Genomic DNA, 26,716 nt, shown 5'->3' on the forward strand with positions numbered 1-26,716 from the left:
GAATAAGTCTCAGCTCCTTCTTTGTGTGCACATCAAGAGCACCTTCTCTCAGAGCAAACCAGCTGCAGTAGAAACCTTTTTTTCATCTGCATTATAAATTACTCAAGATGATACATTAATGATGTGTGGTTACACATGACATGTTGTCCTGTCATGATTATAACACTGCTTCAGTTTTCAACTGTGCTTTGAGAATCAGTCAGTATTTATTTTTCTTTGCACTAATCTGCCACTATATGCTCTCGTTATATATTTTCAATATATTATAGTTAAAATCCATTTTTAAGCTTGAAACAATTACTTTTTCAAAAAACATACTGTAACATGTACAATAAGTTTATTAGATGACAAATAATAAGGACATTCACATTATTTTTTGATGTGAGCCATTATTGTACCAGCTATATCAGAGTGTTAATACAAAATTAGCTTAGCATTTTTTCTTTTTTCTTTTTTTGAAAGGCAGTTATGTTCGACAGCTGACATAGCAGTTGCACTGATAGACCACTGATTTGGTCCCCAGTGGCCAAAAAGCTGTAGATGGGCAGCTATGATACAACAGAAAGCCTAAAGCCTGGGACATTAGGGAGCACTTTCAGCCATGCACTCAGATATAGCAGGCAATAATATCAGCACTTGGTCCTTAGAGACGGATCAAAACTCCTTAACAGTTCATCTACCGGAAAACACACACCCAGAGGCATTACATCATACACAATAATCTCATATGATCTCCTTTGACACAGGCATACGCGTATTTAAACCTTCATTCTTTTAGATAACCCTACATTAATTACAATACTTCAAGAGTAATTGGGTTCATCTATATAGAATCATATAAGTGAATCAGCCATAACTTTGGGTGCTGTGGGTTGCAGGCGGGGGCCTTAATTGATCAGACTTTTTGCTTTTTTTTGCTCCGCGTGTCCTATGGGTGCTTGATTGGATTATGAGTTTGGATGCCAGGGGCCAGGTCAACAGTCTTTGGCTCTTTGCTTGCTGGGCCTTGGTCATTGCAGGTTGTGGTGCACTAGGTGCTCTGGTGCTTGTCTATCATGGCCAGCATTGACTTTTTTTAGTGATTTGTGCTATGTTGGCTTTCTGTGGAATCAGACCTGACAGGCTGGCCTTTGGTCCCTGTGGGCATCGGTGAGCCATGTGTGCTCATCTGTTCTATTTTACTGGAGTGTAATTGATAATCATTGGTAATTGATTCTCAAACTGATTCTCAAACAAGTTGAAATTAGTGTATATATTAGGGGCATGTCATTTATAAGTATGTTTACCATATAAGAGCTGACATGATTGTAACATTCTTTGGTTTCAGTTAAAATATTCAACAATAGTTTCCAATTTGAACTTTATTTATTTATTTATTTATTTATTTTATTATTATTATTATTTTTTTACATTTTTTACTTTTGCTTTTTAAATCGAGTGCAGGTTTACCCATATAATTAGTGTGTTTTGTACATTTCCAATAAGGCGTCTTGTGCACCAGGTACAGTGCATAGTTGGTAATTTAAACACTGGAAAAAAAAATAAAAAACAAAAAATATATATTATATTATATATTTTTTTTATTTTTTTACTTGCGTATTTTATTAAAAGAAATTATTGTAAATTTTATTTGTATGTTTTTTTTTTTAATACACATGAATGTTACACTTGTGCTGGCTATCTCCTACAAAATGTATCATGTTACACAATTAATGATTTCTAGAACACTAAATACTGAATGATATTATGGATGTAATAAATATACAACTAATAATTGTAATAATTTCAATAAGGTGAATAGCAGCATTCAAACCTCTGCAAATCTAGTTGGAAGCATCTGTTGGCAAAATATATGAAAAGTTTAACCAGAAAAACCTCAAATTATCAGATGACCACATTGGAGACATTAGGTAATATGTTCTGTAATATTCTGAGGGGCGGAGGAAAGCAATGCCATTATGAAGAAGAGCTTAAGGATAAAAGTAATCAATATCCATGGAGCAAAATTGTCGTTTAGCAATGTGCATTGCTAACAAAAACTTAATCCAGTGTCTCCACCATGTGGTGAATTAAAAATTTGCATTTTAAAAAATTTAAGTCAATCTTGGGTATCTTTTAGGTTTGAGTTCTAAACGTGATTAGTCTTTTTTAAAGTTGTTTTGAAAACTCAAGGACATTGTGTCCAAACAGAATGTGTTCCTTACTAAAGAACACTGAAATGCATATGGAAATTATGTGGTTTAGATCCCTGGCTTATGCTCTATTTATGCACTGCCCCTGACATCTGTGCATAAGCCTTCTTCCACCTTGTTGTCATGGAGCCAATCACAGGCACTTACTAAATGAAGATATTCTTTGTTATCAAAGTCTAACAAATACATTATCTAATTTCAGAAGTACTGTAATAATACAATTAATATTGCATATTACTCTAAATTTTTGGATTCTTCTAATCCTGTTTCTTTTTTTTTATCTGTCTTTGGGACAATATAATAATAACAATAGTAATAATAATAATTTGTTAATCTGTTATTTTATTTTGTTTTGTTGGAAATCTTAAAGTGCTTTAAATACAAGATATAAAAACTAAAAGCATATAAAAAAATTAGTGTAAGTCACCAATAAATTACCTATATATTCATGCAGAGGACTATCGTATAAAGTATGTTTAACCACAAAAATAACCCACAAACTATGAACAGACCATTATTAAACAAGTATGCTTTTAATCTCAATATGGCATTCCTAATTCCAGAGTTTCGAGGCAGTATTCCACAACCTGAATTGTGACTAATCTTTGAGATTAACAACAGCCGTGTGTTCGGGGTGAGCTGGGTACTGTGCTCTGTCACAGACTTTCATTTTTCACTGCACTGAGAGCTTTCTGCCATCTACAGGCTAAGTTAGTGAATTGTATGCTATTCCTGAAGCACCTCCTCCAGTATGTCAAAACTGATACAGTATTTGTGCCTGATGCAGAGAAACCTTCATCTTTCACAAGACATTCATTTATTCAGAGGAATAACTGAATAAATTGTAAGAAGAAGATTAAAATCTATCCATAGGGCAATGTGTATGTGTGTTGTAGTGGTGATGCTTGGTGCATGATGGATGAAATGTCCCTACAAGGATAGAAATATCTGAAAAAAGCACCTTTTTGTGAGAACAACTAAAAAACTAAGTGGTTTTAATTTGGCTACTGCGGAAAAAGTCAAGGTAAGGGGTTAGGTGCAGGAAGAGTATTAATTACCTGCATTACTTATTATGGCTATGTAAGGTCCTCATAAGGAAAGTAAGAGTGTCGTGTGTAAGTGTGTGTGTATGTGTGTGTGTGTGTGTGTGTGTGTGTGTGTGTGTGTGTGTGTGTGTGTGAGGGTCCTTGGCAGTACATGTGGAAAATAATAACCTCTGTTTGACACCAGGCAGCCAAACACAGCCGTGAATGTGTTATTACTCAATGCTCACGTGACAACTTTTAAAAAGACCCAGCTGGAGGATCTGCCATCTCTCTCTCTCTCTCTCTCTCTCTCTCTTTCTCTTCTGCTTACAGAACTTCACTGGATGTAGACAATAAGTTAAATATTATAATCAGGCGCAAAGAATAATCAGAGTATTCTAGAAAGACCAGGATATATTTTGAAACTATTTGAATTGAATGTATTTTGACAGAGTGTACTTCAGGCACTTTCCCTGTAGGCAACGAAATGTATTCAGAATTTCTTAAAGCTTTCTTAACAGTTAAAGGACATGCTGATGGCTCAGGAAGAGTGATGATTCATGTTGACTTCTCAATCTATTTTCAGTCTATAATAAAAACTGAGGACATGCTATTGATAAGGTATTCTGATAATATAATTGATATAAATGAACAGTATCATGTCTGTATAAAAAAGTTCTCTTGCTAAAAGTTGAAGGTTAAAAGAACATGAAACGTGGACGCTCTTTATAGCATCGAATGGGTTGTCTTACTTAAAATACACAGACCAAAAGGCTGAAATGTCAGTCAAGACATCTCTGTCAGCTTAATGGATTAAAGAAGAAGAGGACTTTAGTCATAATCTATGTTTGAATTAGATTAATTATAGGCTCTAAGGGTTTATGCAGAAGTGAGATGAAATGAACATTTGGTTTACGGTCTTTAAGGACGAAGGTGGAAAATGTTCCACTTATCAACTCCAACTATTTTCTCTATCTAAACACTTTCCATTTCTCCGCTTGGTGTCCTGTAGGTATGAGGCAGAGAATGCATTCTTCCTCAACCTGCACCTGTCTGACTTCAACATCATAGACACCCTTGGAGTTGGAGGATTTGGGCGTGTTGAGTTGGTAAATATAACTTGGTTGCAAAACACTTTTAAATGTAATGGATATCTATCTGCCTGTGTCCTCACTATTGTCTGGGCTGGTAGTGCAAGTTAAGGATGGTCTACAATTCTAATAAGTGTGATCTCTGGTTAACTATGGAGAATGTATATTTCTGTAAATATGAGTTAGCGTCTGATGGTTCCATGGATCTTTGTTGCCTAATTTGTAAATTCAGGTGCAGCTGAAGAGTGATGAGTATAAGACATTTGCTATGAAGATCTTGAAGAAGCGCCATATTGTCGACACCAGACAACAGGAGCACATCCGCTCAGAGAAACTCATAATGCAGGAAGCTCACTCAGACTTCATCGTTAGGTACTCACAGTGGCACTGGTGCATTAATACCAAATTCTGATCTTTTACACGACTCCTATAGACTGGCATGGTAAAATAAACTGTCTGATAAGTTCCATCTACTGTATGTACATATTTGAAAAATATGTTCAATCATCATACAGTTTTCTTAGAATACATATAAAAATTTATTTATTCATAAGCTGTTTTATACGTTTCTACACATTTCCAGACATGCAGTATTGTTCATCTTGTACATAAGCATGTGTATATATTTACTGTATGCCAAAATATGCCTTCTATCTTGTGCGTCCACATCTCAAAGTTTTTGCATGTGGCTTATTATTACATTTATAGTCATTGTGCATCAACGACCACTAGGGGTGCTGTATGGCATATTTTACATGTGGTGTTCAAATCAAACTGGGTCTTGTGTTGGAAATTCTCATGAATGAAAGTATTAAACAGATTGCCATTAACAGAAGTCTTCAAACACAGTACAATGATAAAACTCTTAGCCAGAGTAAATTGTGTAAGAGCAATTTAGAGAAGACCCAGTGAAAGGCAATCCTGGCCAAGGTGGCTTTCAGTGAAAAGTGCCCCTGATACTAGAAAATCGACAGATAATTTGCCACCCACTTGTTTAAGAGACTGTCTATAGGAACTGTACACAGAATCATTCATAAACACCACTTGCACATTACAGGAACTCGACTGGGAGTTATTGACACATTATTATTGTACCCCTGTACAGCCCTGACACCACTCTAAGCCATTTCCACATGTTTGGGCTACTAAAGGGTTTCCTGAGATAACATTGTTTAAGATGCGAAGCAGGCAGTCCGATCATGGTTCCTGTCTACTCTTGTATGTTTTCTATCTTGATGGTATCCACTACTGGATAACACTAGTGAAATACTGGGATAAGTGCATTAGTGTGGCAGGGGATTATATATAGAGAAATAAAGGAAGCTTTTACTCTCATAACAAAAGTCTTGGTTTAACTTGAATGCTCTTATACAGGAAACTACTCTGCCATTTTATTTATTTCAGTCAGTAAATCTGAATGATTTAACTCCCATCTAGGGGCCTGGATTTGCCCTATCATCCAGGGATTAAATCCTGTTGATACATTGTACTCTGTGGCCAGGACTCAAAGCGAGCAAAAGTATCAGTAATAATTTATATGATTGTTTTGGCTAAACTTTTCACAACCAAAAATAAAATCCAGTTCAAACTTAGGATTCAAGCTTCATGCAAGGCGGCAAACACAAAATATATGAGAACCCCTGGAATAAGAAACTTATCGACACAGCCTTAATGTTAGTGCTTTTGCTTGTTCTTTAGGCTATACAGGACTTTTAAGGACAGTAAATACTTGTACATGCTGATGGAGGCGTGTCTAGGAGGGGAATTATGGACCATTCTCAGAGACAAGTAAGCTGAACATGCCTATACTCACTGTACTGTAATTACTCAATTACTGTTTATTTCAGCATCTTCACTGTGTATATGCTGTTGCAACTACTGTAGCATGGTAACTCTGACTGGATATCATCCTCATCCTGTCATTTATATTTTTCTATTCCAGGGGTTCATTTGATGATTCTACTACACGATTTTACACAGCATGTGTAGTGGAGGCTTTTGCATATCTGCATTCCAAAGGCATTATTTACAGAGACCTTAAACCAGAGAACCTTATACTGGACCACCGGGGCTATGCAAAACTGGTAAACTAATATAATCAGATTCTGATGTATATATGTGTTAACTTTTAATTTAACACAGTAGAACCCGTGACCACCTCAGAGCTTGTTTGTTTATAACAGCTCCGTCTGTAGTGTGCGTCAGATTCTCAGGCTCAGTCAGGCCATCTCATTGATAATGATAGGTTTTATAGTAAGATAAAACCTATCCAGCTTAGTTCACATTAAAAGGTTGAACCTTTACATTTTTTTCTACTTAAATGCAGCACAGATCTCTTTCTTCTGAAATAGAAGATGCTGAAATGTGATCACTCAATGCAGCAAACTGATAAAGTAGTGTAATCAGATTCTTGTAATACATACTGTATGTGTATATGTATTAACTGTTCAATGTAGCAGAAACTGTAAAATATTTCCTTTTCCCCCTTTTAAAGGTGGACTTTGGCTTTGCTAAGAAGATTGGGTTCGGGAAGAAGACATGGACATTCTGTGGTACACCAGAATATGTAGCCCCTGAGATCATTCTTAACAAAGGGCATGATATCTCAGCAGATTACTGGTCCCTGGGCATCCTTATGTATGAGCTACTAACAGGCAGGTAAGTAAAAGTTTAGTGTACAGTAGATAAAAAAGCATATATATGCACAGTGCTGTGAAAAAGTATTTGCCCCATTAAATTATTATAAATTTTTTTTGCATATTTGTCACACTTAAATAATTCGGATCATCAAATAGATGATCAATACACGGCCCTATGTGAAAACATAATTGCCCCCTAATCCTAATAACTGGTTCCCTTTCAAAGGTTACACTCGATGCTGCGTGAAAACGCTATGGGAACATCTTTTCGTGTTGCCGGTTGTGAAGCATGTGTGTATCAAACATGCCAAATTTTGGCTTATATAACCTCGGTCAGGTGACGTCATCTAATGAGACGCACCTGCAGGTTATAAATAGGAGTAAACCGGAAACAATCCTTAGATCTTTGTGTGCACAAGCAAAGTCAAAGCATATTAAAAGCAAAGAAAAGTGTTAACTCACCTATAAAATGGCCGAGTTTAAAACGAGATGTCCCCCTCCTTTCGGAGGGCGATCCCCACAGTTTTTGCTTTGAGTGTTTGGGCGAAAAGCACGCTCTCCGTGGGCTTCATGGAGACTGCAAACATTGTGATCTTCTCCCCATGAAGGTGCTCCGCGCGCGCCTTGCGTGCTTTAGGCAACCAAGAGCCGTGCTGCACTCCTGGGGATCACAAGCCGATCTGACCGAGGTGCGCGAGACGGAATCTCTCCTAATTTCTCTCGCCCTCTCTTCCGATTGGGAGGTCTCTCCTTCCACTTCACAAGCGCACTCCGGTGCTTCTTGTGAGTGTGTAGAAGAGACTCGCTCTCTTGCATCTGTAGTAATGGAAGTAGCTACCTCAGAATGCTCCTCTCGAACAGCTGCACATTGATTGGCCGCAGGAGTAAGCCTTCCCCAAACATTCTAAATTAAAGGACAGATTCCTGTCGGGTGGCCAGGAGATAGAGCCACAATGCCGCTCTCTCCCCTTTTTTGGCGACCTCTATAACGAATTAACTCATTCTTGGAGCAAGCCTTATTCTTCCTGTATTTTTGTACCATCAACTTCGTTTTATGTGGATATCGTTGATGTAAAAGCACCAGGTTATATGATGATGCCCCAGATAGAAAAGATGCATCAGAAGATGTCCCAGGAGAGAGAAGCTAACACTTCCCTCCAAGCCATGTAGAACTTCTTCTACCCTGGTAGGAAAGGCTTTCCAAGCAGCAGGTCAGGCTGGCGCTTCTTTGCACACCATGGCGGTTTTGCAGGCGTATCAGGCTGATCTGCTAAAGGATTCGAGCACGAGCGGTACCGTGAATGAGATAGCATTCACAAAATCACGCTGGGCTACTGACTTGTCCCTTCACACGACCAAGCAAATGGCCTATGCTATCAGCCGTTATATGGCTTCCCTGGTGTCCGCAGAGAGGAACCTGTGGTTAAACTTGACAGGCATCAAGAATAAGGATCGAACATTCCTCCTTGATGTCCCAGTCTCACCTTCCGGCCTGTTCAGCGAAGCTTATTATCAATTTATCGTATTATCACCACTAGGTTTTGGGAAGCTAGGCTATATGAACAGGCTTTCGGGAAATTTCTCCCACGCCGTGTTTAAGAGTCGAGTCTGTCGGCCACTCAGACTAGAGTCTCGACTAGATCTGATTCTCACCAGACGAGAGGCGCAGAAGGAGAAGCAGCGTCAGCAGCTGAGCACCCCCTTGTAAGGACTGGGGTACGGCTCGCCGCCCCTCACAAGCCGCCTTAAAGAGATCAGACCGCCGCACTGTCTTCTTTTCGAAGAAGTCCTGAAGCTTAGCCGCCAGGACCGTGGGGGTGACCCGCGTCCCCGGGGAATGCTCCAGAATGCCGAACCACTAACAACCCCCCCCCCCCCCCCTGCAGCCGAAGTGCAAATACTTGTGCCTCTCTCGGAGAAACTGGCAGCGTGGAAGCTACTGCCAGGCATATCTCCCTGGGTGTTAAAGACTGTAGAAAAGGGCTACAGGATTCAGTTCTCACATCACCCTCTGCGTTTCAACGGCGTGGTCTCCACATCAGGATGTCGTCCTAGCTTATCTTTGTTTCTTAGGATTGAGACGCCACGAAAAGCGTGCTCTTTCCTGTTCAGAGGACAACTTATTTGGGTGTCACATGGGATTCGATCGTAAGGCGGGCACAGCTGTCTCCCGCTCATGTCGAATCCATTCTCAACACCCTCAAGAAAATCAAGCTAGACCAGAAAATGACTGTTCATCACTTTTAGAGATCTTTAGCTCTCATGGCAGCTGCATCCACGGTGATACCTTTGGGCCTTCTGCACATGAGAGCATCTCAGTTGTGGCTAAGAACCAGGGGATTTCACTCGAGGGCCAATCCCCAATAAGGGTTACGCGCCAGGGGCTTCGTACCCTTTCTATGTGGTTCAGACCCCGGTTTCTGACTCCGGGTCCCACTTTAAGTCCGTCTTGTTGTCGCAGGATGCTAACAACAGACGCTTTCCTCTCGGGCTGGGGTGCGGTCTTAGATGACCTGGAGAGGTCATCTTCTCGCGCGCACATCAATTGCCTTGAAATGATGGCTCTATTTCTGGCCCTAAAGCCCAGGTAAGCTGGAGAGGTCATCTTCTCGCGCGCACATCAATTGCCTCGAAATGATGGCTCTATTTCTGGCCCTAAAGCACTTCCTCCAGCAGTTTAGGGGCTACCATGTCCTAGTGCGGGTGGACAACACTATGGTAGTCATATATATTAATCGCCAGGGCGGATTGTGCTCAGGCCACTCACCAGGTTCTGCTTTGGGCACAGGACAAGTTCCTGTCCCTCAGGGTGATTTACATTCCAGGGCATATGAATGTGGGAGCATATGTACTGTCCAGTCAAGCTGTGACACATGGGGAACGGAAACCCCACCCTGAAGTAGTCAATCTGGGAGAGATTTCATGTAGCAGAGGTGGACCTTTTTGCCTCGCAAGAAACAGCAAATGTCCCCTTTACTACTCTCTGACTCTTCCAGCTCCCATGGGTCTGGATGCCTTGGCACGTACGTGGCCCAGTTTATGCCTTTATGCGTTTCCTCCGATAGCTCTGCTCCCGGGAGTCCTGGCGAGGGTCCGTCAACAGCGTTTGCGCCTCTTATTGATAGCGCCCTGTTGGCCGACCGGAGTGTGGTTCTCGGATCCAGTATCTCTCCTCGACGGCTCACCATGGTGATTCCAGTGAGGAGGGATCTTTTGTCTCAGGCACGGGAGACAATATTTTATCCCCGGCCTGAGCTTTGGAACCTTTACGTTTGGCCCCTGAACAGGACCAACTAAGTCAAGCTGTTTTTTCAGCCAGCATTATTGAGACTATTTAAGTGCTAGGGCTCCCACTAGAGAGGTCCCTTCGAGGGATTTATCTATCGTGCTCGAAGGTCTAATTGACACCTCTTTCGAACCACTTGAGTCAGCGCCTGTCAGATTTCTGACCCTTAAGATGGTTTTTCTTATGGCCATTACCTCTTTTAAGAGGATTGGAGATCTGCATGCCTTGTCAGTCTTCCCATCCTGTCTAGACTTTGCCTCTGGGCTAGTCAAGGCCATTTGCATCCTCACCGAACTATCTTCCGAAGTCTTTTCATATGTTATGGGGCTGCAACCGGTGGGCGGCCGCCACTGCACAGACCTTGTCACACTGGGTGAGAGATGCTATTGCTCTCTCCTATGAGGCGCCTGGGCTCACTTCGAAATTATAATTAGGAATCACTAGGAATTAGGGCTCATTCAACCAGGGGGATCGCCTCATATGTTGCACTGGCAAGAGGTATTCCTCTGCAGCATGTGTGTGATGCGGCAGGTTGTCCTCTCCACACACATTTGTTAAATTTTATAGTCTGGATGTTTATGCTACTCCGGGCTCATGGGTCCTCGAGTCAGCCTCCCAGATATAGTTCTGAGACCTCCTCGGCCTTTGTGGCACATGCTACACAACCTTGGGGTCCAGACACTGGCAGTGCAGCAGCGTTGGAATTCTCGTTCCCATAGCGTTTTCACGCAGCATTGAGTGTAGCCTTTGAAAGGGAACGTCTTGGGTTACTTTGCTGTAACCCTGTTCCCTGAAAAGGCGGGAACGAGATGCTGCGCTCCAATGCCGCACTGCCCGGACGTCCGTTCGGACAAAATCGATTTGAGGAATGTTTCTGGTTTACTCCCATTTATAACTTGCAGGAGTGTCTCCACAGATGACGTCACCTGACCGAGGTTATATAAGCCAAAATTTGGCGTGTTTGATACACACATGCTTCACAATCGGCAACACAAAAAGATGTTCCCATAGCGTTTTTACACAGCATCTTGTTCGCGCCTTTTCAGGGAACAGGGTTACAAAGTAACCCGAGATGTTCTGCCACCCTTGATGGCAGCAACTGCAATCAAGCATTTGGCAGATTTGGACAGCTTTTCTCTCTTAATAAATTAAATAATTAAACTACATTTTGTATTTCCTTGCGTTATCTTTGTATAATATAAAAATTTGTTTGATAATCCAAATCAATTAAGATGTGCAATACAAATGTGTTAAAAAATATATAGTTACATATTTTTGCATATTTGTTAAACTTCAATGATTCAGATCATCAAACAATTTTTATATTTTATATATAAAAATACACACACACAGTATTCTGTAAAAGTCTTGTTTAAAAAAAAAAAGCACATGCAAATAATGCTGTAAAACTGGGTTGACTTCAGAATTTGGTGTCACTTTTGCTTTAAGCATCGTTTAGTTTCAGGTATAATTTGTGCAATTTTATAGGGAAATTGGCTTATTGAGAAAAAAAGGTTTAATGAGCATCCTGCACAATCAACCACAGTTCTTTTGAGGACTTTGACTATTGCACCTGCTATTTTTTTGCTGGCAAAAACTTTTTTCTTTTTTCTGTCTAAAAGGTGGTCAATTCTGTAATTTCTTTCTTTTTTGGCTTACAAATATTTTTCTGTATTTTTTATTTTATTTTGTAGTGGAATACTGATGTTTGTTGAATAAACACATAAAACACATACAATAAATAACTCTATAATAAAAAACACTATAACAATGTGTGCAATAAAAATGCAGAGTGCCTAAGACTTTTGCACAGTACTGTATTCAAACTATGTTTGAATCTCTAATCCCCAAATATATTTTAGCCCTCCTTTTTCAGGCCCTGATCCCATGAAGACTTACAATATCATTCTAAGAGGCATTGACATGATTGAATTTCCAAAGAAGATTACCAAAAATGCTGCCAATCTCATTAAAAAGCTATGCAGGTAAGTTCAAGTGGACATGCAAATAAAGCCTGTTGCTGTTCCAGTAGCATTCTCTGATGCTGTTTGTCTTTCCCCAATCCCAGGGACACTCCTTCTGAAAGATTAGGAAATTTAAAAAATGGAGTCAAAGATATTCAAAAGCACAAGTAAGTGTGTATATGGTTTTGTGTTACAGTATATAGTTACAGTAACTGTTTTGTCCATAGAGCTAATTATAAGGGGTGTTAAGTCAAACTGGGACATTCAAGTCAAACTTGTCAACGAAAGTGCGAAACCGTGTTGTAGCCACAGTAAAACATTTGAATAGTGCAAACATTTTAAAAAAGAATGATGATGAGAAAAGGTGGCTCTGAGCCTTCTGCATTCATGTATAGGAACAGGCAGAGGTGGACTGCTTGATCTTTGCAGATCAACTGACAACCTGCAGAAGAGACATGTCTGTTTGTTATAACTGTACACACAATTATTCAGACCAACACCAATTGCACATTACAGTAACTCAGCTGGGAGTTATTGCCAAAACTCCCATATAGTCCTGACCTCACCTCAACCAATTTCCACACGTTTGGGCCATTAAAGGAGTTCCTGGGAGGCCAGCATTTCAGAGGTGAAGCAGACAGTCTGATCATGGCTCTGGTGTGCTGGTGTGCTCTGGTGTTTCTACCTTAATGGTATCAAAGTACTAGTAAATCACTGGCATACAGTAAGTGCATTAGTGTACTGTAGCAGGGGACTGTATAGAGATGTAAAGGTAGTCCTTACTCTCTTTATTGTGTTCTATTGTTCTGCACAATTAAAAGTCCTAGTTTGACTTGAGTGTCTATAAAAAACAAACAAGCAAAAAATAAAACAGCTTACCACATGTTGCAGGATATGAGTAAGATATGAGGTTGAGGGTGAAACACTGGGATAAGTGATAAGTCCGTAACAGGTTGGCACTTCAAAAATTAACCCAATGTTATATTTTACTTTGAGTTAAAACAAATGATGTGGTTGAATCAATGTTAGTTGTTGCAATGGCTCAGTAGTTAAGACTTGGCTTTTCACAGCAGAAAGGTATGTGTTCAAATTCCAGTACTTTAATGTTTGGGCCCTTGACCAAGACCCTCAACCTCTATCTCAGTTACATCCTGTACAACAACCTGTTTGTTTATTATTTTTTTTTGTTATTTTGTTTTTAAGCGGACTTAAAGTAAATATGTATACAGTTGTTTATTGCAACCTTTTATATTACTTATTGGCAACCCTGTTACTATGTATTACTAAAATGTAAGTTTTTGTTTCTAAAGGTTTTTTTTTTTTTTGCAATGTAAATATTGAGCAGTGTACTGGAACATCCTCTAAATTAAATGTTAAATTAGGTTTAGCTCCATCAGTGTTGATTTATTGTGCTTTGTACAGGTGGTTTGAAGGCTTTAACTGGGACGGCTTACGGAAGGGAACACTGACACCACCAATCGTCCCTAATGTAAGTGCACAACTACATACAAATGGAGGTGGATTGCTTAAAATGCATTAAATGCAAACATTAATAGTAGTTCCAGTCTTGGCTTATGTAAGAACTAAATTGTATCTTCACATCTTACTCTTTATATAAAAACTTTTATGGAATTATAATTGGGCTAAAAAAAATCAAAGTAATAAAAATGTCCATTTCTACAGGACCTTTGTGCTTACAAATTAAATAAAAAAAAAAAAAACTATTTTAGTTTATCTAAATTACTTTTATTTACAATTAATATTAATCACTACATTGTTACTAGACTTGGCAATGACACTGTTAGAAACAATTAGTAAAAACTTTGGGTTGTGCAATTTTTACAGTTGTAATAGGACATAAATACTGTACATTTTCTTTTTGGTCACAGACACTTCCATATAGTAACCCCGCAGACGCTGTTACTTATTTTAAACTGCAAACTGTTGACACACATAGACACTATACTGTAAGTAAGAGGGAGGTTATGTACTGTATTGATCAGTTAAAACACATATAAACCTATATAAAAGTTTACTTATATAAACGTTTTGTAAGACTATATACAGAGTAAGATGTAAAGATACATTTTAGCTTTTACATAAGTCAAGACTGGCTAGCTACTTTATATATAAGATGTGTTACTGCAAACCATCTATAACAGTTCAGACAACAGTAATAGTTGGTGTGTGTAGTTTATGTCCAACTACAGTTATTAAAATACTAAATATAAAGTTGGACTAAAGTGTTTAAGGTCTGACCAGCTAATCTGTTGAACGTCATTTTTATACAGACATCTCTTTAGCTTTAACTTTAACTATATTTTAGCCTTGGCAGGAAAGAAGCTTGACCAAAAAGAGACTTATTGTTAACATGGCACACTTGCTCATTTATTGGCACACACTTGCAGCACAACAACAGACTTGGTGGTTAGCCACAGAACTGCTAGAAGAGCGAAAACCAGCAGGTGGTAATAAAACTCACTGGGCTTTGGCTGAACAGTAAATAAACATCACATAATAATGCGTCTCTGTAAGACACTCTGAGATGGATAAATGCATAAACACATTTCCTACAACAGTATGCACTTATGTAGAGTAAAGGACTTTAAACAGGCAGCTAGGAATGAGCACAGGAATGCAAATGATGTTCAAATGTTAAACTAAAGTGACATTTCTATAGAAAGCATGCACTACTAAAAGTAATATGCCTAATAGTATTAAATGACCATTCTGAATTAAAAATGTAGTATGTGGTTTTTTTTGGAAGGGGAGGATTTTATGTCCAGTTTTATGATGTACTTTCAGGTCACATCGGCCACAGACACGAGCAACTTTGACAGCTTTCCAGAGGACAATGAGGACCCTCCCCCTGATGACAACTCGGGCTGGGATACAGATTTCTAAATCTGCACACTACAAGCGCATACAGTACAATCCAAGCTGAAGACCTGTTCCGCTGTTACCTGGAGCAGAACTGCTTCTTTTGGGACAGGCTACATTTAAAACTGCTCAAAGACAGACAGAAAGAGAGAGAGAGAGAGAGAGAGAGAGAGAGAGCAAACTGATTGAAGAAAAGAAAATCAAAACACTTCTTTTTGGTTTAGTCTTGACTGTTGCAGGAGAGGAATTAAAGTCCCTGTGGACTCAAAATATGCTGAACTGCTTATACACTAGTCCTTATAAAAAGGGGGGAATAATATATTCATTGTGTGTGTGTGTGTGTGTGTGTGTGTGTGTGTGTGTGTGTGTGTGTGCACATGTGCCTGCCACAAGCCATTCTTAACACAGGCTATTGTGGATATGTTGTAGCACGTTGTGACCTCACTTGATTGATTTTTCTCCATGATTAGCTGCAAAGTCTTTTCTAACTCTTGTGCAGACTACTCAGTAAAGTGTGCTATACACAAAATCATAGTCAAACATTACACATCAAAAAGCAAGGATAGTCAATCAGGCTATAACAGAGCATGTACATACAGTAATATTTTACCCACAATGTTATGCTTTCCTGGTGACTATTAAAAAGCACATATTTGTGAGTGACTTCTATTAATGCCTAAAAATATTTCTCAGTGCCCAAAGCAGAAATTAATAATTAAATGTAATAATTAAATTATTGTTGGGTATAACTGAGAGTGGCTATTATGGCTTGTGTTGTGACCAGCTCAGAGCTTGTCTGGGTTATCACAGCTCCCTGTGTGCCACAAATTTATGACTCTGTTAATATAATATGCTCAAAGAGACTATTGAATTTACGATTATCCACTTTATTTATAAAGCCTATTAGGCTACGTTCACATTACAAGGTTGAAGCTGGCTTTTTTTTTTAAACCAAATCGTGGCACAGATCTTGTTCCTTGTGAACAGTAAAATTTATATTTTTCAATTAATTTTATCCTAAATCAGCCAGACAAAAAATACAGGATTTTGATTCTTTTCATTTTTTTTTTTTCCAACTTTATATTTTACTCTGCATGCACATCTCATGTCTGGCTCTGCTCCCACACCCACACACCCCTCAACATAGAAGTGCCAGTAATAACCAGAAAAAGATTAAAGTCTATGAGCAGCTTATCTTTTTCTGATTTCTAACACTTATCATGAACAGCCAACATGTGGCTTGATGACCTCTTGAGCAAATTGTGCTGATTTTATTGCTTCAGCAAAGACGGATTGCCTCAAAAAACAACAACAACAACAAAAAGATTTGGTTTATGTGTAGGCTGCATCACAGCTTATCAAACCTAAGGAGAGAAAAAATAGAATTGAGCAATAACGCTTGTAATGTGAACCTAGCTATAAACTGGCTGGAATGAGAAGTAATTGTTTATAACCAGTAACCACTGTGATGAGGTAGGTTTTTAACACGTCTATGAAGTGAATCTTGAGGAACTGAGACTTTAATGGTTTCATATTTGGATAAACCTAATGATATGATTACATAGCTATAGGTAAATTCAGGTGTCTCACAAATATGACATTTCACAGATTACATTAAAAAGAACTGATGATGAAAATTCACAGTGCCTTAAGTCAATGGCCTCCTAATCCTCTCTTGATCATCTGTGTGCTGCACAAAAACCTCAGTGTTCACCATTACAACATATCCATTTCCTCTGCTCTTGCAATCATGTTAAAATTTATGGACTGTTTTAAAAATCTAGAGTAAAAAGTCACTTTCCTTTTTCTAAGTCTAAATCTGCACACAGCTTGACACTGTGAAATTGGACAGAGACACAGAACTACGTGTCCTTGAGGCATGATGTTGCCTCTGTATTTTTATGTGGCTTGACTGGCAGCGTAGCTGAAAACTGATAACACTGCATTATCTGACTGTTTCATCCTGTTTGTGAATTTGTACTGTGTTACAAAACCCAAATGCTGAATATTATAGCATATGTTGTACTAAACTGCATTGAGGTGCCCTCCTTAACTGAGTCCTCCTTTCACTGCTTACTGAGCTAACATAGTCAATGCAAAATACAGTAAACCAAGAGGAGATGGCAATCATGATTTGCAGTACAATGTTAATGCTTTTGTCTAATGCTTACTACATAGCCCACAATGGACACAATATAAACCTGGGGCATTATTTATAAACAACCACTTTTTTTGGTTGCTTTGGTTGCTTTGACTGCCAGTTTTTGGCAAGAACATGTTTCATCTGTTGAATGCCAACAGTGTGAATTCTACCTACTTGAAAATGATTTTGCCCTGTATAAGGATCAAAAACATTTTTGAATTGCCTACACAGATTTGTTGGAATACTGTAAATGTTTATCACGTGAATTGAATGGCTGTTCAGCCCTAACAGGCAATAGCAATGTTTCTAAAATTCATTAATATATAATGCCTTAGATTACAAAATATTTCATATTTGTTTATGTAATATACGACCTAGCCTTAAATGTGTTAACTGTTTCATCTGCCTGCAAAATCTGCATTTTTATTTTGTCCTGAGTGATAATTTTTTGCCAAGATATTTATTTTACATGACTGTATTCTGAGGTCCTTGTAGTGCAAAGCCACCTGCAGAGTGCCTGTTATTAACTTTATAAAGCTGAAATAAATATAAATTACTTTTAAATGTTATGTAAGCCCAGTCTCTCCATCTTTATGTGTCTTTTCTTTTAAGGCCAACAGAGGGAGCCAGACAATTAAAAAAAAACTATTTTCATTAGCCTGCCTTTAAAATTTTACATTTCTGCATAAGTTGATTATTATTATTATTATTATTATTATTATTATTATTATGTTATTGCTGAGGGGCGTGTTTAATCAAATGTGTGAAAAGCAAAAAATAAAAAAAACATAAGCATGCAGAATACATTACTTTTTTAAGTCAGTTTTGATGAAACTATCAACTTTTATATCTGCATTACCTGCACACTGTCCAAGTAAAGAGTGCAGCAAAATTTCTCACCAATCCATAGGCACGATAAACAATAATTCACAGCTTGAAAATATGCATGTGTGATTATTATCTTCATATATTTTTGAAGTTGTCCTTGCAGAATACACTTATTATTATTTTTATTATTATTATTATTATTATTATTATTAAGGTTAGAAATGAGCAAGGGCAAATATGGATTTTAGAAACTAAAATGTAAAAATGATAGATAGATAGATAGATAGATAGATAGATAGATAGATAGATAGATAGATAGATAGATAGAATCTGTCCAGTGCAATAAAAACTCTTCAAAACGAAATAAAGTACTACTGTAATCATTGACGTTCCTGCAGCTGATGAACACTCCCTGCGCTCAGACGTGAAGGCATTGCTGGTTGATGCGCACAGGATGCCTCATCATCGTCTGTTCTTTGTACTCGACAGAAGTGACATGTTTCCCAGGCCAGCAAGCATCACTGAACATCCAACTAAGAATTGAGTCATAGATAAGCTTGTCTGTTGGAAAGCCGCAGTGTTGTTAATGTATCTGGAAAATGTTCTCCTTGAAAATGCTCTTCCTGCACACTTTCCCCAGGTGACCAGATCGTGGCTGATCTTCTGCTGTCAAGATCAATTGCACAAAATGCATTAAGAAATGCCATCTAGTCTATCTGTGTAGTGACCTAAAATTTTAAATTGAGAGTGATTTTTAATGCCACTATAGCCACTTAGACCTTAGAAGTCTCTAAAATGCACAACATGTTTGTTTGCGCTTCTGGTGCTGAAACAAATTGTCAGCAATCAGCAGAAGTACAGTGATTTTTTTTGTTTGTTTGTTTGTTTTGTTTTTCCTTGCTGTCCAGAACAGCATCAAAACACATACAACCTGTCAAGTTAATACCATGTAGCTGCTTAGGGGCAGACAAAGTGGAGTTTAATGACAGCCTTTAAAGCCCGCTTTAAGAGAAGCATCCGAGTCTGCGAGTTTGTTTGGGAGGTGCACGTTATTGCGCCAGAGAACAAAGCGTGCGAGAGAGAGAGAGAGAGAGAGAGAGAGGGCTCCTATCTTTTGAATTGTCAATTCTCTGCCCTCATTACCCTGACACATGCAGTTGCACAGTGAGGAGGGGCGGGTGTCCACAAAGTGCACGTGTATAAAGCTCATGCCGCTCTGTCCCTCTTGCACACACACGCTCGGACGCATCCTCCTCCCGGACACACTGCTCATCCACTCACACGCCTGTATTTTTCCCGCGGCTACTTTAAACACACCGGCGAATTCATCCCATTCTGGATATGACCATGAGGCTGCTCTGGTTGTCTGCAGTCGTCGCAGTGTATTTCGCTTTGTGTATCGCTGACGCAGGAGCGGCTTCTCGGAACTCCATCAAGAACCTGCAGCCTGGAGCAGCGGGAAGTCCTGCCGAGCCGGTGAGCGCGAGCCCGCACGTGCCAAAGACAGAGCCGGGACCCGGAGCGCGCGCAGCGGTACGTCACTATTTCTCTCACAAACTTTTTTTTTTACTGTCATAATCTATCAATGTTTTTGTTTTTGTTTTTTTTTTACCATAAGAAAAAACATTCTTCTCACTTGTTTTATTTCCTATCCAGTCTCTTTCCTGCGCCGGCGCGTCAACGTGCGGTGTTTCTGAGTTCTGTTCTCGCGGGATTTGTCAGCCGTGCCGCAAACGCAGGAAGAGATGCGCTCGAGACGCGATGTGCTGCGCTGGAAACCGATGCATTAACGGTGAGAATCGAACAACGAACTAAACATAAGCCTGTGCATAGTTTAAGCATATTAAAAGCACATGATTTACTGTTGGTGCGCTCTTGTGCAGGTGTTTGCCAAGCAGGTGAAGTGAACGCCACTCAGGCTGTCAACACTACTGTTAGCACCAAGCAGACTACCGAGGTTCAGGGCAGTCCTACAAGTGCGTTTGGTAACCAAAACAGGACAGTTGTGCCACAGCAGACTAAGAAGATACCTGTTATCTCTTCAAAACCTCCTGAAGTACCCAAAGGTAAGATACACATTGATGAACTATTAAAAAACACTTCAAAAAGTTCTCCATGTATCATAATCGCATTACCAATCCCAATGTTTGTCTTGTGGCTTATAGGTGGTGAAGGGGACACGTGCCTGAGGTCCTCAGATTGCTCCAAGGGTTTGTGCTGTGCCCGCCACTTCTGGTCACGGATCTGTAAGCCAGTTTTGACTGAGGGCCAGGTGTGCACACGTCACCACCGTAAAGACACTCACAGCCTGGAAATCTTCCAGCGCTGTGACTGCGGTCAGGGCTTGGTGTGCCGAGCCCAGAAAGACAAGGGTTCAGAAAATCAGCAACAGAATATACAACAGGAGCAACAGCAGCAAAAGCAACAGCCTCGCAAAAATAACAATAACAACAAAACTCCCAGAAACCTTCACACATGCCAGCCACACTAAGGCAGCAGGACTGATTTAGGACAGCTGACTTTTATTGTGCCTACTCTCACAAATATGCATATTCACACACATTCACATTCTTTCAATATCTCATGTGCTTGCATGGACACTCGCAGAAGGGATACAGGAAAACTGACCCCCTGGAAGGATGATTCATTAAGAGGATTGATCATATTTTGCAGATGGATGCTGAAAAAGTACACAGTGTGGAAGACTGAATGCCAGACTCTGCCCCTAAAGAGAGTTATTTTTTTCTGTTTGTTATTTATCAGGGTCTTTTAGAAGGCAGAGGGATGTTTCCCTTTGTAAGGGAACTGTAAATATGTCTTGCAGTAAATTACTGTAATGTATGTGGCACTTAATGGAGCTTATCAATTCTGTAAAAGTATATTGTGAGACCAGGTGCTGCATGACACTATGCTAATAATGTAAATATGCAAACGATATGATTATTTTGTTATTTACAGCGTGATATAAATGCCTTATTTTTTATTCTAAAATTAATTGTTAAGATATTGCTTTTATTAAACTATTACAGATTGACCAGAGATTGTCTATGCAGTCTCACAAGTTCTTCCTAAGAGACTGATTCTTTGGCTGTTTTCAAAGCCAACAAGAGCCTATGTTTGATTTTATTTACTATGCTGTCATGATGAAAAAGCAAGTTAACCCCTTTAAACTCCCTTAAACACTTACCAATGTCTCCAGACTTACATTGCTCACTTTTGTAACTACATATTTTTGATGGTAATGTTTAACAATGACTTAAGATGAGTAATGCAAAATAATACTAAAGTATACTGAATAACATGCTGAGATTAAGGGGTTAATGATTAAATAAAACAAATGTTCCTACACATTGCTATATGACTTGAAACAAGATGTCTTGCATTGTGTCCAGATGTCATATAAGAAACAGAAACATACAGTTCTTACCGTTTAACTGCATTGGAATTATGTTGATTTTTACATCAAATCTTTTATTTTTAAAAGATTTTTTCTTCTAAGTAGTCTTAATATTTATCTGCACAATATAATAAATGCACAAAAGTACTAATATTCAGGAATAAGTGTAATTTTTAATTAATCTAAACAATTTTTTAGCCACTAATCACTCGTGCATAGACCTTTCCCATCAGTTAAGCTTATCACAAAGCATTTAAAGTTTTATTTGTCACATACACAATCATACACTGTTTGACATCCAGTGAAAAGCTTATATGACTGTCCATGACCTAAATAGAAAAAAAATACACAGATAATAGAATTACACTAAAAATGGAAAATAGTATGCTTTTGTGAAGTTGCAAATGTGTAAAATTTCAGCAGAATTTTGGATAGGACATTGATTTGACCATTTATAAAACTTGATGGTTAATGTTGTACGCAAATACACAGATGAAGATCTTTGTCTAAGTGCAAGCTGCCAAAGCTTTAAGACAGGAAAGGAGCTCCATACCATTATACTCCCACCATGCTTGGGAAATGCGATGAGGTTTTGATGTTGGTATTCTTTTGGTAGCTGTTTTCTCCAAAAATAATACTAAACACCTGCTATATTTAACAGAAGTACAACACTGTCTCCAGAAGTATTGAGGGATATCTGTCAAAATTTATATTGAGTAGTTTCCACCATGATAACCACTCATGTACACATCCCACTTGTAAACCTATACACAGATATTATGAAGTTCAAGATTCTCAGCTGGAACTCTGTGTTTTTTTTTTTTTTTTCATTTGTTCGTACATTTTGTGGTATGTTCTTGCCATAAACATTGTCACAGAGGTGCTTTTTATTCTAAATGTAGACTATCCTGGAGTTATTTCTTAGAAGTTTCTAGGAATCCTTTTTTTAACCCATTCCATTTTATAATCTTCAACCATTTCTCTTCTGAAGAAATCTCTGTTGATTGGGGCTACTGTAGTTGAACAGAATTAATTTGAAAGACCAAGTAGACAAAATTGTGTTTAATATGGCAGAGCAGACTAAACCCACATCTGACTTAAAGGCATTTAAGAGGTCATTATCATTAGTGCATACTTGTTCTATTGATGTAAAAACATGTTTTGTTCAATAAATTAGGAAAGCAGTTTTATTATTGTACCATGGATGATTCCTTTATAGAACCATTTTTGTAGAAATCCTTTTACTGCTTCAGACTTGCTACTTTAGGCAGTTTATGTAAGCCACTGGAATTGGTGCAAATGTAACCTGGCTTTAACAAAGACAGTAAAAATAGCTAGCAAATTAGCAGCACTCCACAGCAAAAACAGTCTGCTATTTCCAATTCAGATGGTGTTCATACATTTCTGGCAAAAAAACAAACAAACAAAAAACAAACAAAAAAACACAATTTATACAATCCATATTTAACATATTTAAACCTTTATTGGATCAGGATGCTGTTCTTCAAGTCTTGTTTCAGTAGTGTTAATTATACATCTTCAGCTGCACACAAGTATCTTTAACACTAAATCCACTGACCATTAGAAGTCAAAACAGATAACAATCCTGATTCTTGTTAGTATGGTTTTTACACTGATTAACATGATTAGAACCACGGTTTAGCTCATTTGATTGGTGTAGCTCAAAGTATAGTCATTGGCTGGAGAAGAGAAGACGAGACCTTCATGACTTATAACTAGTACTTCGAATGTCTAAATAAAAACGTTAGGTGCAAAAGGTACACTTTCTTTTCTTAGAAATGTAAGTAAGGTTGAAAGTTCAATTCAATTAAAATTTATTTGTATAGCGCTTTCAACAACTGACATTGTCACAAAGTAGCTTTACACAATCTAAAGAATTTTTTTCCATGAAATAATGAATGTGTATGAATCAAAATGATAAGACTGTCCCTGATGAGCAAGCCGAGGACGATGGCGACAGTGGCAAGGAAAAACTCCCTGAGATGGTAATAGGAAGAAACCTTGAGAGGACCCAGACTCAACAGGGAATTCATCATGTCAGATAAACAGGTTTCTGAGAGTGTTCTGATGGTGACATCCTCATTTGTGTGAAAACAGATAGCAGGGATTGATCTGCAGTCATACTGTGTGAGACTGGAAGTTCAGTATAACAGATGTGTTAACGTTAAAATGGAGTCCAGAGAACAGCTGCTTGCATCAGCCGAGGACAGGACAGTAAGGTTACTTACAATAAGTATAATACTCAAGTAAAGTACAAGTAATTCGACATATTACTTAAGCACTGTAACAAAGAACAATTCCACAAGTATTAACCATCACTGTTTATTCATAATTTCCATTTTAGTTTTAATAGAACAATTTGTAAGGCCCAGCTTTTACAGGTAGTGTATCATCCCACCTAGAATGTGCAACATGAATCTAATTTTAAATTAATCTCAGCATTTTTACTTAATAAACATATTGGTTTATAAATCTATGTACAATAGAGATTCACACCTAAAGCTGTTGCCTTTGTCAAACCTTAATTAAACAAGGTATGTAGTGGCAAAAATTCCTCAAGCAACAGAGTTTCTACAGAGTAAATTTTTACCTAAACCAAGCCCATGCGTTTTTAACAGCACAATGAACACATCTTAAATATTCCACTAAAATAGAAGAAACTGTATTAAGTAGGTGATCAGGTTGCAAGGTCTTACACAACATTTCCTTTGGGAACTACTTGCCTTTGGCCCCATGGAGGAAGTCATCATGTCAGATAAACAGGTTTCTGAGAGTGTTCTGATGGTGACATGTAATCCCTTGGGCAGCATATCCTAGTTTGATGGGAAAAAAGCACCAACCACATGAAAGCTGAAACACGGGAAAACAGCAGGAAACTACAAAGCCAACAGGAGGATAGAAAATAAAAAAAGTCCAGAGGAAGTAGCAGGGGTTCAGCTGTAAGGACCTTCTCTTCCCTTCCTTTGGTGTGCCTTGGCTAACTTCTAATTAGTCTTGTAGCAAGGCCTGGATTGCAGGTTAATCATAGTGATATCTTATCCTCTAATTACATTATCATACCTCACTGCTGACACACAGCTAGCATGTACAGCAAAGAGTGTGTACTAGGGTGTTGTTTGAGAGGTTTATGCTAAGGTTGTGCCAGCAATTACTATATGCAATGGAAATAAGGTTAAGAGAATTATAGTGTATTTTTCTCCCTTACTGTGTAATTTAATGTAGGCCTAACATGGAATAAAATATCTGCATTTTTTGTTAGAGTGTTCTTTTTTGGAACTGGTATTGAAGTTGTAGTAAACAACCAGTGTGATAGGCAACCACATTATTTTATGTGTAATCACTCAATTTAATGTTCATGTCACTGTCTATTGCTAAATACTTCTTGCCAAAGAAGGCACTGAAAGAATGAGACAAGGCCGAAATGCGCAAAATCAACGAGAGGAATTTGAAAAGCGCAACATTACAATATTGCACTACTGCATCTGCATAAAATGCCAAGCGAAGATGTTTTGCTGGGCAAGATACAAAAGAGTTTGAATACAGTCACCATGAAGTTTTCCATAGACTTACACTCATACTGTAGGACCTTTCTCTCTTTTTCTTTCTCTCTGGTGACAGACTGTGGCTTAAAATTACAGACATGCAGATCTCTGTTTAATGATGTCGGGCGTCACAGATTCGAGGCCTCACTAAAATGGACTATTTTAACTGCGTGTGCAGAGACTAGAGGGGGAGACATGCGTCTAAGTGACACATGCGCGCATGCACACACACGCACAGACAAATTATGATCAGGCGTCCACTTTCAGTGGTTGTAAGAGGGCCCATGCTTTTAAGCACATCTCCCTAAAGAGTTTCTTATGCGGCACAGCTACACACCTTAAATCACAGCCAAACCAGCAAAGTACTCATAGATGTGTCCAAATAAAACCAATGCAAAGCATTCACTCTCATTTCACTAGAACGGGCCAGCTGTGTGTGCGAACATGTAAAGAAGAGTCTATTTCGAATGTTGGATATGCTCTGAATATTTTGGCATAGAAAAACACATTATGGCACAGAAACGTAATACAGTGCACAGACTATGCTGTTTTTAGCGCAACACTGTCACTACGCTTCTCATTTTTAGCCACTGCACAGGTGCAACCAGCGGACCCTAATTAACTTGGACAGATGTGTACATTGGGCTGCTTGAAGCTGAGAGGATAACACAGCAAACAGCTGTGTCTGATGCTTCCATATTAAGTAAATGGTGAGGGAGTGTCTCCTTAGAGATCCAGCTAAGAAAACACTCTGCAGAAGTGAAGAGCTCAAATAAGTCAAGACACTCTCCAGATCTCCTGAAAGACTTGTCAGGTTGTCACAGAAAACACTAAGCCCTTTGATTCAGGGTTAACATCACAATATATTAATATGCTATAATTTAAGTTGCATGCTTAAAGGAGTTCAGCTGTCAAATAATTTTTTTTTGTCATTTATGTTTTCCATTTAAAATAGAGACCAATATATTGTTGTACATCGTACAAACACAGACACACATACACACACATAAAGTGACAGACAGAGTATTGTAAATGATGTAGCAGTAACAGCAGCGTGAAGGCAGAGCCAGAGGCGTTTGGGGTTTGGGACAGTCTGGAAACTGTGTTTACGCTGAACTGCTCGTTACTGGCCTGACCACAGACCTCTGCTGGCCACAGGCATGTGTGTATGTGTGTAAGTGTGTTTGTGGTGACAGCCTGGAAAAGGGGGGTTGGTTTGGGGATTTGTGCTCAAATACAGCAGCTAAACTCAAACTGGGCTCTCGGCCTGATGTGAAATGAAGAGCTGTGGAGCCAAGCCCGCTTTCTGTGACAACACAGGACTATGATGATCTTGCCAAACGCATATTTCAGCCTTTTCCTTTTGTTTATGATACGATCATGTAAAAATAGCACAGAACATCATTTTTGTCCCAATGATCAATGATGTCGGACAAACAAAATTATGTCAATAGAATTTTGAATATGTTATTAAGAACTGTCAAAATACAATAACTGTTCAACTTTCTTGGTTGCATAACATGTTGCTCACACAATTACGCCTAAAGCACACTCCCTGTCAGAAAAAAAAGCAACAACTCATTCTCAGCAGCATTAAACAATTCTTCAGACACTTCAAAGAGCCTCTTATTTGGCACACAGTTTCCTATCAGCCTATTATCCAAACAGAGCACCCAGGAAGGCTGTCACTCTTGTACTGTAGTTCTTT

At 38.7% G+C, this 26,716-nt stretch overlaps 2 protein-coding genes across 3 annotated transcripts in view; both read left to right on the top strand.

Annotated features, from left to right (window-relative positions):
• prkg1a (protein kinase cGMP-dependent 1a) overlaps positions 1 to 17,762 on the top strand; it is a 75,187-nt gene extending 57,425 nt beyond the window's left edge. For both annotated transcript variants that reach the window (XM_053502330.1, XM_053502329.1), the window contains exons 10-18: positions 4,230 to 4,326; positions 4,541 to 4,680; positions 6,007 to 6,096; positions 6,251 to 6,392; positions 6,803 to 6,966; positions 12,096 to 12,218; positions 12,302 to 12,364; positions 13,620 to 13,686; positions 15,003 to 17,762. In XM_053502330.1, the coding sequence (XP_053358305.1) occupies positions 4,230 to 4,326; positions 4,541 to 4,680; positions 6,007 to 6,096; positions 6,251 to 6,392; positions 6,803 to 6,966; positions 12,096 to 12,218; positions 12,302 to 12,364; positions 13,620 to 13,686; positions 15,003 to 15,101 (985 nt within the window). In that variant the 3' untranslated portion in view covers positions 15,102 to 17,762. The remainder of the gene's footprint in view (positions 1 to 4,229; positions 4,327 to 4,540; positions 4,681 to 6,006; positions 6,097 to 6,250; positions 6,393 to 6,802; positions 6,967 to 12,095; positions 12,219 to 12,301; positions 12,365 to 13,619; positions 13,687 to 15,002) is intronic.
• Positions 17,763 to 19,297: 1,535 nt separating this feature from the next.
• On the top strand, positions 19,298 to 21,485 carry dkk1a (dickkopf WNT signaling pathway inhibitor 1a). Its single transcript, XM_053502682.1, has 4 exons — positions 19,298 to 19,581; positions 19,705 to 19,840; positions 19,932 to 20,114; positions 20,214 to 21,485. The coding sequence occupies exons 1-4, from the start codon at positions 19,390 to 19,392 to the stop codon at positions 20,537 to 20,539; spliced, it is 837 nt and encodes a 278-aa protein (XP_053358657.1). The 5' UTR covers positions 19,298 to 19,389; the 3' UTR covers positions 20,540 to 21,485.
• Positions 21,486 to 26,716: the final 5,231 nt, after the last annotated feature.

Source organism: Clarias gariepinus, chromosome 8 (genome assembly GCF_024256425.1).
Source record: "Clarias gariepinus isolate MV-2021 ecotype Netherlands chromosome 8, CGAR_prim_01v2, whole genome shotgun sequence".
NCBI lineage: Eukaryota > Metazoa > Chordata > Actinopteri > Siluriformes > Clariidae > Clarias > Clarias gariepinus.